This window comes from Chrysochloris asiatica, unplaced genomic scaffold (assembly GCF_000296735.1).
Source record: "Chrysochloris asiatica unplaced genomic scaffold, ChrAsi1.0 scaffold00005, whole genome shotgun sequence".
Lineage (NCBI taxonomy): Eukaryota > Metazoa > Chordata > Mammalia > Afrosoricida > Chrysochloridae > Chrysochloris > Chrysochloris asiatica.
The window spans coordinates 42164912-42177334 of NW_006408523.1; the positions used below are offsets into that span (position 1 = coordinate 42164912).

Below are 12423 nucleotides of genomic sequence, written 5' to 3' on the forward strand. Positions count from 1 at the left end.
AGCTTTAGAAAGCCTGTAGGGATATCTCTATACAGCGCTACGGGAGCTCTATGATTCTGAATGGACTTGAAGCAATGGGTATGGGTCTTAGTCGTATTGTACTACTTACTGTAAACTACAAATAGACTTTAACAAATTAATTTTTCTCACAGTTCGTTGTTATTAAATGCCAGTTCTGGCTCATAGTGAGTCTGTATACGGTTTCCAAGGCTTTGAATCTTCACAGGAGCAAAAAGCCTCATCTTTCTCCTGTGGAGTGACTGGTAGGCTTGAACCATGGACGTTGTGGTTTGCAGTCCAGTGCTTATTGTATGGACCCACCACACTCCTCTCTTTACAGTTTAGAAGGCTAGAAGTCTGAATTTAGGGTTAGGGGAAGGCTCTCATTCTGTCTGCTTTGGGGTAAGGTCCTTGACTCTTCTCAGCTTCTATTTCTACTTTTCTTTACCACCTTTCTTATGGTTCTTTGCTTGTTTAATTCGCTATTGTATATAACAAGTGTTTAAGACACACCATACATTAATACTACCTCAGTAACATAAGAAAGACTATCCTTTCCCAAATGGATCATAATCAGAAGTATAAACGAAACCCAAATCCAACCCAAGTGACCCACTGTAGGATTTCAGAGGTTGTGTGCTGACCTTTCTGCTAGCATCCAAACTTGTAACCCACTACATCACCTGGACTCTTTTCAATAGTAGGTACAGGAGAGAGGATTTACCACATATATTTTGTGAGGACACAATTCAAGAAGATTGAATGCATTTGAATTATGGTGTTGGAGAAGAATAGTAAAAGAACCATGGATTGCCCAAAGAACAAAGATACAGGGAAGAAGTGCAGCCAGAATGTTCCTTAGAAGCTAGGATGATGAGACTTTGTCTCTCATACTTTGGACACGTTGTTAGTAGGGACCAGTCCCTGGAGAAGGACATCATGCCTGGAAACGTGGAGGGTCAGAAAAAAAAGACGAAGACCTCCAGAGAGATAGATTGGCACAGTGACGGCAACAATGGGCGCCAACACAATTGTGGGATGACTCTGGACCAGGCAGTGTTTCCTGTGCAGGGGTCGCTGAGTGGGAAATGACCCCATGACACTTAACAACACTATTAAAGCTCCGAATGAGTGGCTCTAGACAATCCAGAGAGGTTCCTGGTAGCTAGTGGATTATGAGCTGAGCCACACGTTCAGTAGTTCGAATCTACTAGTCACCCAGGCAGAGAAAGAGGCGGCTTTCTACTCCTTAAAGATTTACAACCTGGAAAACCCTATACAGGGTCGCTGAGAGTTAAGCATACATTCAGTGGCACACAATCACCAACCTAGGCAACCCACAGGTCCCACTGGACTGGGATGTCAGGGGAGACAGGATTAAAGAGGAGGCCTCGCAAATGTCAAAGGCCTGTGACAAGGGAACCTGGGCCAGATGGAATGACGGAGGGTTTTCCGGAAGGCAGAGACAGATGTTTGAATCTTTAAGAGGATAAATGTGTCAAACGAGGGACTGAAAGGGCAATTTTGGTAAATTACGTTATATCTACAAACCCTCAAAAGAGTTTTCTGGCATGATTCACTCAAGGCTGCAAATGATCCTTGAAGCTCACTATCGCTCATCTTTCCAGACAAGCCATCAAGATTTAGTGGGAAAGAGGCTACTTGATCGCTTCCCATGGGAACTCACCCTGAAAGCACGCCTTTTGCTCCCCCAGTTGCTACTGCAGTTCTTTTCCTCCTATTTTGAGGTTTCCAACCAAAAATTTGTGCACGTGAAAATGAACAATCAGAGAGCGTTTTGCAGCAGAATATCGAGGTTACATTTTGATTTCTAGGTTTTTTGTTTTTTTTTTCTTTTTTTCTTAGGCCACTCAGCAACTCGAACAAAATCTGGCTGCCTCTGGGCTGGAGCACCCTGATGTCTCCCCAGGGCTTTTCTTTCGAGAACTTCCAGCGCGTAGCAACACAATGGCAGTTTCAATAGCCCAGTTCCGGTGGTGGCCGGCCGAACGCTTTCCTTAATTTCACTCCCCGGGGCGAATCCGGAAAGTTTTACAACCTCTTTTCAGAGTTAACGCAGGAGGTGGGCGCAGAGTGCGGGGGTGGGGGGTGGCATGGATAGGCAGCTCAATGAATGCTCCTCGGACGGAAGGTTTGTCTTTTCTCCCGGCCTATCATCTCTAGCTTTATCCGCTTCGGAGGAGGAAGAAAGTTGGGTGAGAACTGGAAGGAGCTGGAGCTAAGGGCGGTGCGGGGAAAAGGGGAAGGGAGAGGACCGCTCGTGTCGCCCCGCAGTGCGCGAACCGGGGAGGAGCCAGCAGCCGGGCGCAGCGTCAGCGTTTAAGATGCAAATCGATTCCCTGCTCCCTCCTCCTGCCTTCCCCTCCCCTGCCTGGGGAGCGAGGCTCCGCCGCTCCACTGCCACCCACGCCTCCTGCGCGCCGCGGCGCCCTAGCGGGCGGCTCTACTTAAACCGCGCGCCGGCCGCGACCCAGCACTCGCCTGGAGCGCGCGGGCGAGGCGGGCGGAGCGCACCTTGGTGCACTGGGGCGCACAACCGCGCGCTCGCTTCGTACTGCTCCGCGCGGCTCTAGGCGGCTGCAGTGGCGGTGGCAGGATCGCAGGGTTGAGCTAGCGTCCAGCAAGCGTCCGGGCGCCGAGACTCCGGGAAAGGCGACTGCGGCTTTAGCGCGCAGCCCCACTCTCTTTCTCTGCTTCAGCCCAGCCACCTCTTTGCCATGGCTCTGGCGGACAGCACACGTGGATTACCCAATGGGGGTGGGGGTGGGGGTGGCGGCGGCGGCAGCGGCTCTTCGTCCTCCTCTGCGGAGCCGGGCCTCTTCCCAGACATCGTGGAGCTGAACGTGGGGGGCCAGGTGTATGTGACCCGACGCTGCACGGTAGTTTCGGTGCCCGACTCTCTGCTCTGGCGCATGTTCACACAGCAGCAGCCTCAAGAGCTGGCTCGGGACAGCAAAGGCCGCTTCTTTCTGGACCGGGACGGTTTCCTTTTCCGCTACATCCTGGATTACCTGCGGGACTTGCAGCTCGTGCTGCCCGACTACTTCCCCGAGCGCAGCCGGCTGCAGCGCGAGGCCGAGTACTTCGAGCTGCCAGAGCTCGTGCGGCGCCTCGGGGCACCCCAGCAGCCGTGTCCGGGGCCACCGCACCCACGACGCGGGGTGCCTAAAGAGGGCTCGCTGGGCGACGAGTTGCTGCAGCTCGGCTACGCGGAGCCAGAGCAGCAGGAAGGCGCTTCGGCCGGGGCGCCATCGCCCACGCTGGAGCTGGCTAGCCGTAGCCCGTCTGGGGGTGCTGCGGGCCCGCTGCTCACGCCTTCTCAGTCGCTGGACGGCAGCCGGCGCTCGGGCTACATCACCATCGGTTACCGCGGCTCCTATACCATCGGTCGGGACGCGCAGGCGGACGCCAAATTCCGGCGAGTGGCCCGCATCACGGTGTGCGGCAAGACGTCGTTGGCCAAGGAGGTGTTCGGTGACACCCTGAACGAGAGCCGGGACCCCGACCGGCCCCCGGAGCGCTACACCTCGCGTTATTACCTCAAGTTCAACTTCCTCGAGCAGGCCTTTGACAAGCTGTCGGAGTCAGGCTTCCACATGGTGGCGTGCAGCTCCACGGGCACCTGCGCCTTCGCCAGCAGCACCGACCAGAGTGAGGACAAGATCTGGACCAGCTACACGGAGTATGTCTTCTGCAGGGAGTGAGCTCCCCAGCCCCCTTTGCGACTCCAGCGCTCATCCCCATCTTCTTCCTTACCTCCCTCCCGCCTCTCTACCTCTCCCCACTCCCCTCGTTCCTAGAGGCTGGGGCCAAATCCCTCTACCCCCAATTCTAGAACCTGCAGCCGCAAACCCTCCTGGCTTCTTAATTTTCTTTAGACCCTTACAACAGAGAGAACCCAGACATATTCCCCTCCCTGCCCATGCTTCCTCCATTCCCTGCGACATACCAGATTGCCCTTCAGTCTGAACGGAATGGGGCAGTGTGGCCACAAAAATCACCAAGTACCTAGGAATGAAAGGATTGTTCCGAATCTGATTGGACCGTGTCCAGTGTGGGGAGATTCCTTGAAATCGTCTTGAGCCCTTATGACTCATTCGCGGTTTAAGCGATTGGAATTGATAACACTGGGGAAGTTAATGTTTTAAAAGGTCATTCCACAGTCCTTTTGACCCTCTTTAAAGGTAGATATTTAGAAGGTCAAATGAAATACTAGGGTTCTGGAATTAAGACCCTATGGAAACAGTTCCGTGACGACATGATTAAAGTTTTGAAAAGTTACAGGTCGGAGAAGAATCCAGTGCTGGAGCAGTGAAGGATCCGATTTTTTCAGTTCAGAATGAAAGGTGACTTAAATTCACTGAAAGGGATCCTTCTGCTTGTTGACGCACCCTTTCTCCTTGGCTCATCACCAGAAGCAAGAAGCACTTGGTTGGACTCTGGTTGTCTTGACAGTTATTGCCAAGAGTGAGAGCAAGCTTTGCTGCAGAAGAGGGCAGGTCTGCCCAGGTCACCAGGCACTGCATAGTCACTTGGCAGTGAATAGAACGGAGATGGGTAGTAATGCACGCCATGGGTATTAGGAAAGCACATAGTCTTGCAGTGATTGGCAGTAGGTAGGCTCATTCTTAGCTCCTAAGACTTGGGGAGGGGGTGGGGAGGGAGGAAAAAGGGTGGGAAGGGAAGAGCAGACATATTCATTTATTATTTGAAGTTTGGAAGTTTGTACCATCCATTTTGTTTTAAAACATCAAATAGTACACAAAAACATGCAAAGCATTTTATAAAGATAAATAACAGATCTACTCTCTTAGTTGGTAGTTAGTTCCTGAACTAACTCTTGATTCCTAAAGTTAGACGCTACAGATAACCTAACCAAAGAGTTACCCAGTGGGGCTTCAGTTTCAAAACTTTGTTTTCTTTGTGAATATAAATCCCGATTTAAAAATTCACTTGAGCAAAATATGTTTCATTTTGGTTACTCAGACTTAAGATTTACTCAAAATCCTTATTTTCCCTGAGCTCAGCACATGTTCCATGGCTGAGCAAACTGAAAACCTTGAAAAGCCACTTTGCACTCTTCGTTCAATGAGTTATTTGAAGTTATATTTGAGGGACAGAGCTGCAGAGAAGTTAAGCTACAAGGGCTGCCCATCTGTAGATAGCTGTAAAATGAAATTATTTTTAAATGAAGGCAAAGAAGTACCTAAGTGAGCTGAGCAATAAAATGGTGTTTTAGGTAAATGCAACAGTAACAGAAGGAGACCTGGTTGCCTTATGCCTTTAATACAGAATAACTTCCCTCTGCATATCCTATCTACACCCTAAGTGAAGGCAAATGAATCCTTGTCTTTCATGCTGTGAGGCGTCCCTTGGATATTCTGTGATAATGAGAAGCCTTTCTATTTTTTTGTTTGTTTGTTTCAACATCTTTCTCTAAAGTATGTTTTTAAAGATTTTGTAAGAGCCGTTTTCAGTGTTTAAATTAGCGCTATTTTTCCTTCTTTTTACAAATGGATCTTGTACTGTATCTTACTATGTCCATTAACAGATGTTAAGAATTGGAACAGTTTTATTCTTAGACTCAAATGATCCAATCTGTATATACCATATATAAACATTTTACACGAATCATTTAGTTTTTTAATTCATTTACTAATGCTATAAAATTCTCTATATTAACCCCAATAACGTACATCAGATAGTGTATATAATGAAACAACATGTTTTGATGAGTGTCTTATATCCATGTCTGGAGGAAATGAGTTAGGAAAAAATACATAATTGTAAAACTGAGTTTGCTCCATAGTTTTTGCTTGGGTATTAGTTGTATGCAAATAATATGTTGATTGTCTCCTTAAAAGCAGGGTACCTGTGTTTTTTAATCCATTTATTATTACTGTTTTTTGAATTGGGAATGAAAGACTTGAGAGTTTATTAACAGTTACAGATTTAGAAAAGTAAAGTTAGCTGTAGATACAAAGACTATAAAACTAAGGGAAATGGAAGCAGAAACCCAGGAAGTTGTATTTGTTTATGTGTTTGTTTTCAGACATGTAATGCATCAGAATTTGTCTTTGTTTCAAGTCTGGCAGGGTTTAGGAATGTTACTCCATGGCCAAAAATAAGGATCATAGAGTTTTCTCCACTCTGTCTGACATTATGTTATATTGCTGAAAAACAAAACACAAACCCTACAGACTTAAGAACATCTTGAGACAGATCTAAATCACTGACAGATGGCAACTCGAGACAACATGCGCCAGTTCTGATTTTTCTTGTGAAATCTGCAAACTCCAGGAGTCATTGAAACCTGCTCATTTTGTCATGCCACTCAAGTGCTATGAATTTTATCCTTTAAAACTTTGAGTTGAGTTATTCTACTGTCTTGTATTAGGCACGTTGTTCCCTTCCCCCTCCCACTTCTATACTCATGCAGTTCTGCAAGGCACACTTTTCATTATTTGAAAGCTTGGGAATTTAATGGGCATAGAGAATAAATGGACCTCTTTCTAGAGAGGACTGACCTCTAAAGTTGGAAACTGATTCATGAACATGTTCTACTTTTAGTACTAAGTTAAGGCTAAGTAGGAAATTAATTGTATGTCAACTGGATGGCATAACTCAGATGAGTTGGCATAGGCACACTTGGATCTCTTCTCCTCCACGAAAAATTCTTGGTGGTCTACAAAGTGGGCAGGAGTATTGGACATCACCTGTGAGCTTCGATAGGGCATAGAGAGTCTATTTGGACTCCCCAGAACACCCAAATCACTTGGGAAATGGCATAAATTATTCAGCTAATCATAGTTGCAGTAACTTGGCTCAATGTAGCAGACATTTATTTATGTTGCTTTAATTACCATTAGATATTCATAAATCTAATGGAATGACATTAGACTTTTGATGAGAAATTTAATTTGGAAAAAACAAAAACAAAAAAGGAGCTTGACAGTGGTGACAAATAGTGGTTAAAAAACCAGGTACCATGTTCAATGCTTTGTACTCTGTGTTTACCAAGTTGCCTATTTAAAAATACATGTAGATCACAGTCATTGTAATTTCTTACTTAGATGTTGTGAACATTATCCCTTAAAGGTATGAGGTATGAGACTATTCATGCTGTTATGCTGGCGTTTCAGAATTGGCTGTTTTTTTTTTTTTTTGAGTGATGGGAAAGTGACAATTTGTAGAGAAAATGACCTCACTAGATTCATATCTGGTGCCTGTTGAATCTCTGAAAACTGTGTAGTCTGAAAGACTCAGACAAACATGGCAACTAGCAATCCTTATAACACATTTCTAATTTCTGTTGGGATTTCCATAGAATGATTTTACATTAAAGCCATGTAGACTGAAGCTTTGATATATTTTTTTTTTTACTCTTCAAATTATGGTAAATTTCAATTTAATATTCAAAACACTTTTGTACTCGCATGCAAAATATTCTAAATTATAATGCATTTAGAAAAGTATTGACTTGGGTGAATTACTTAAAAGTTTCTTTTTTTAACCTAAATCACATGTACTTTACTCAATTGACTGAAGTTTTTTTTTTTTTTTTTTTTTTTAATAGAAAATGGACTATTTGTATTGTAAAACTATCAGAATCAATCATTTTTTTCTAAAATGATGAGTTACTGTGATTTGAAGTTTCCTGTGTTTTCTGTACTAGACCAACAAAACCAAATCCACTGCCGTTGAATTGATTCCAACTCACAGCACCCTGTAGGGTGGACTAGGGCTGCCTCTAGGGTTTCCAAAATTGTAAACCTTGAAGGAGGCAGAGTGCCACAGCTTTTTCCTAAGGAGTAGCTGGTGGGTTCAAACTGCTGACCTTTTGGTTAGCAGATGTATGTTTTAACCACTGTGCCACCAAGACACCTTCCTTACTATAAATCATTTAAAAACTAGGTTGTTTTTTTTTCGATGACTTAAGTCTGTAGAGAAATAAGAAATAAAATAGTCAAATCTAGTGGCTATATAGCACTGTAGGATAAGCATTGGACTGCTTACCAGGAACTGCTCCTTGAAGCCTTTTACAGGGTCGCAGTGAGTCATCAGAACCTACTCAATGGCATTCAACAACACCAGTAGCACCTGAGATAGGGTTTCCGATATAGAGAACAACTTAATGTTGAAGTTAACTCTCCTTTTTCACACTTCTGGACAAAAAGTAAAAGTGTTAACATTTGAGGATTTAGATTCTCTACTGAAGTCCTTGAAACTTGGAAGAAATTCAGCCAGAGAATCTATATTAATGAATAATTGTGTGTGAAGGGAAGATGGACTAGTTGACCCAGAAGTTTTGTCACCTTACGCATTTGGGATTATTTTCCAAGCCAAGTTTTCTTTTTTTAAAAATGTGTTTTGAGGTATGTACACATTCATTGTAATGTAAACTATTATACAGCTGTCTTTGTGACTTATAGGTAGGTGAATTTTGTTGTTTCCATTGAATACAAAAGATGGCAATTCATTTATGACCACTCAAACAGCATCAGTAACCATTTAATGAAAAAAGATGAAGACTTCATGGATGTTAATTTTGAAAATGTAAGTTTTTAAAACATTTAAAAATTTTTTTGAGCATCTATAATATGCTCATATACTAAACAATGTAAGGTCCCCACATATAGCTATCTTGGATTCAGAATTTGTTGAAAATGTTATATGCAAGTGATATATCTCACTGAGCCATTTCCTCAAAATATGGGGGGAGAGAAAAAAATCCTCATAAAGAGCATCAGACTTTTTAAATGAAACAGAAAGCTAAGGAAAAAACACAAAAATATATATATTAAAAAAAAAAAATCATGAAATCTTTGCAGAATTGCCCAAATTTAAAGTGAGAATTTATTCAGCCATCTAAAAGAATTTTGTTCTTCCTATTCACAACCAGTTGTATAGCAGAAATACTTGATACTGTTTTTCTCCATGTGTGTGAATCACTGATTATGTGACTTGTTATCTGTTATATTAAACACTAAAAAATAAAGCGTTCACTCCATTCCTCTTGGCTTCAGGGTGTGCATTGGCTACAACACTAGTCTAATTTCATTTATGGGATTCTCTGAATGCTGACAACACGTCCCAATTTATGAAACTAAAGATGTCTATCATGCCGTCAGGAGAACTCACAATGTGATTGGTCAGCTGGGCCAGAGACGAACATGTTCTTTCTCCAGAATTCATTGTCAAGAATGCAGAGAGGGTTTTTGGTACTCAGTGGTTATTAAGTGCCATCAAGTCGGTTCCCACCCTTAGCAACCCTGTATCAGGTTTCTGAGGAGCAGCTGGTGAGCGTGAACTGCCGACCTTGCGATTCAAACCAACCTTGTAGTCTAGTGCATTAACCTGCAGTGCCACACCAGTGGCATCCAGTATGGGGAAGAAAGTCTTCTACAAGGTTTTCTGTTACCTAGTTCTAGCAATTATGTATTGATTTGAACATGGGGAATGTCAGTACAGACAATCTCTTAAGGTTTGTAGGGAGCAAACAAAGGTTTTTAGATACACCTTAATCATGCATTCGTGAGGACATAAATGATGGCAATTGATTTATGACCACTGAAACACCATTAGTAACTAATGAGAGAAGGTGAAGACTTCATTCAGGGATGTTCATCTTGGAGATGTAAATTATATATTGCTAAAATTTCTGGGTATCTGAAAAATGCTGACTGCAAAACACGAATCACCAAACATTCCTCCCACAACCCTCTTCTTAGCTGGGTTCAGTAATCCATTGCATCAGCCTCACATAACTCAGAGTTTGGGGGCTTCATGACAATTTGGGATCAGAAATGCTCAGGGCACAGTTGTTCCAGTCAGCTGTTGATAACTATAAGATGAACCTGAAGGCAGTCTACTCAAGCTCTGTGAGACAGCAAACCTCGCTCCCCTGCTTATTATGTGCCTGGGGGCATCCTACTCTACAAGCAAACAATCTTTACTTGCTCCAAGGGCTAGGAAGTACACTGTTTTGTCTCATGGTCTGATTCTTGGTTGTGTTGTTGCTGTTCCATTTCTGTCACTTCTCTGGTGACATAGCTTTTTGTCCCTGGGCCAAGGAACTTCAGTGTGCAAGGATCTTGGGTTCCAAAGGAAGAGCTTCCCTGCTGGCTCTTCTTTGATGGTAGTGACATCTCACCTGCTTCTGAGATGGCTCATATGTTTACAATTACAGGTAACTCTGCTAACACAGCTGAATCATGTCATCCTATCAGTGTCTTCTCCCATCTTCTCTGACCCAATCCCAGTGGGGCAGAAATGTTTGGTGCGAGTTACAGAGGATGGCTAGAAGAGACATTAGATCATTCACTACATCCCACTTACAGACTAAACAATGTCAGGTCCTCCACAGAGCCCCAGAGAATGTTGGGAAGGGATGGAGATCTGCTTTTTTGACACAGGGCCTCGTTAGTGAATCAATTCCAATCATTGATGTCCCTCCTCTTGAATAAAGCATAGATTGGGCAATCTCAGGAACCAGAGCAGAGCAATGACAGTTCGAGTCTGCTGAGTTATGGCACAGGAAGCTATGATTGGGCAGATGAAATGAGCCAACAGTAATCTTCATGCAAGTATATGATTAGGTCTTTCTCCTGTGGTACTGCTGGGTAGGTTGAGCCTGTTAGTTTTGAAGTTGGCAGTCAAATGCAGACAATTTGCACCACATTGGGGTCATAGATAGTTACCATCAGTTGATTCTGACTCATCGTGACCCCTTGTGTGTCAGAGGAGAAGTGTGCTCATAGGATTTTCAATAGCTGATATTTTGGGAGTAGATTGTCATCTCTGGATGGACTCGAACCTCCAACCTTTTGGTTAGCAGTTGAGTGCATTATCTTTCACAGAGACAACCATTGGTGTATCTTTACAGAGATAGTCTGTATATATAGGCGTGTATCACTTAAAATCCACCATACAGTCTGTGAAACATTGTCTCGATTGTCTAGTGATGTTATAACAGAAATACCACAAGTGGATGACTTTAACATCCAGATATTCATTCTCTCATAGTTTAGGAATCTAAAAGTCCAAATTCAGAGTACAGTTTCTAAGGGAAGGCTTTCTCAACTGCTGTCTCTAGGTGTAAAGGTCCTTGTCTTCTTTCAGCATCCTGTAGGCCCAGCATTCCTTGGAGATTGTGATGTGTCTTGACATCAACCGCTCCCTGACCTAGGAGCTTCACAGTAATGGGATTCTGGGTCCAACACATTCACTCCACTCCTGGCTCTTTTCTCTTTTATCTCTTAAAAAAGAGAAAAGTTGTTGCATGTCACATCCTTAGGAATCTCTACATCTGATCATGCTTTTGGTGTGATTAAGGAAGTCCTGTTGTGTCACTGTAAGATAAGCACTGGACTGTTAACTGCAAGGTTGATGGTTCACACCCACAAGCTGCTCCTCAGAAACCCTGTACAGGGCCACTGACTCAATAGCATGTAATAACAACAACAATCCCAGCCTTGATTCTTTTGTTGTCATCCCATCTGGTCACATTCTACAGGATCATCACATAATTGCCAAACCACTGAGAATCTTGGTCCAGTTAAGCTGACACATTTTGGGGGAACAAAATTTAATCCATGGCATTCCACTCTTTGGTCCCCCAAAAGACATGTTCTTGCCACATGCAAAACACTTTCACCTCATCTTATCACCCCAAAAGTCTTTCAAGTCTCAGTTCCAACGTGAGACAACTTTCATCTGTAAATCTAGAATGTAAGTTACGTGCTTCCAAAGTACAATTTTGTAACAGGCTACAAGGTCGACATTTCTATTACAAATGGGTGCAAATGGAGGGAAAGAAGCGATAACAGCTATCAAGCAAGTAATCTCAGCAGAGCAATTTACATTAGTTGTCAAAACTTGAAAATAATCCTCTGTTCTTGAGAGCACCTAGGCAATGCACTCTGCCCTCCAAACTTTGGGTGTGGGCCATGCACTCTGTACTCTGGGTAGAGGCCCCTCAACTCTGGGCTTTAGCTCTGCCTTCTAGGTCCACTGGAATGTCAATGCTGCTCTTTGGGCAGCCCCATTCTCTCCGTCCATCTGAGTGGTGAAGCCACCATCTCGTCCTTGGCAGACCCTGTTCTGCTCTCGTGGGCATGGCCATTCCACTCCCTCATCTTCAGGCAGAGGCTCCGTCTTCACAGCAGCTCCACACTATGGAACACTGAGTTGGTGACTAAGTGGACTCCTGGAAACTTAAGGAATTGTAGACCTACCCTTAGAAGCCCCAGAGGTCATGGCTCTACCGTTTGAGAGCTCAGAGGTCATGACCCTACCTTTTGTCACTGAGGTAGCTCTGCTTCCCATGTGCCTTGATCTCTGTAAGGGGTCAATCTGGTCTTTGCTCTTCTGAAGTATTACAAAGCTCTTTAGCTCTACTGA

General features: G+C 43.9%; 1 protein-coding gene across 1 annotated transcript; it reads left to right on the forward strand.

The window, feature by feature from the left end:
* The first annotated feature begins 2738 nt into the window (after positions 1-2738).
* KCTD12 (potassium channel tetramerization domain containing 12) lies at positions 2739-3725 on the forward strand. The gene has a single exon (XM_006832029.1). The coding sequence runs from the start codon at positions 2739-2741 to the stop codon at positions 3723-3725; it is 987 nt and encodes a 328-aa protein (XP_006832092.1).
* Positions 3726-12423: the final 8698 nt, after the last annotated feature.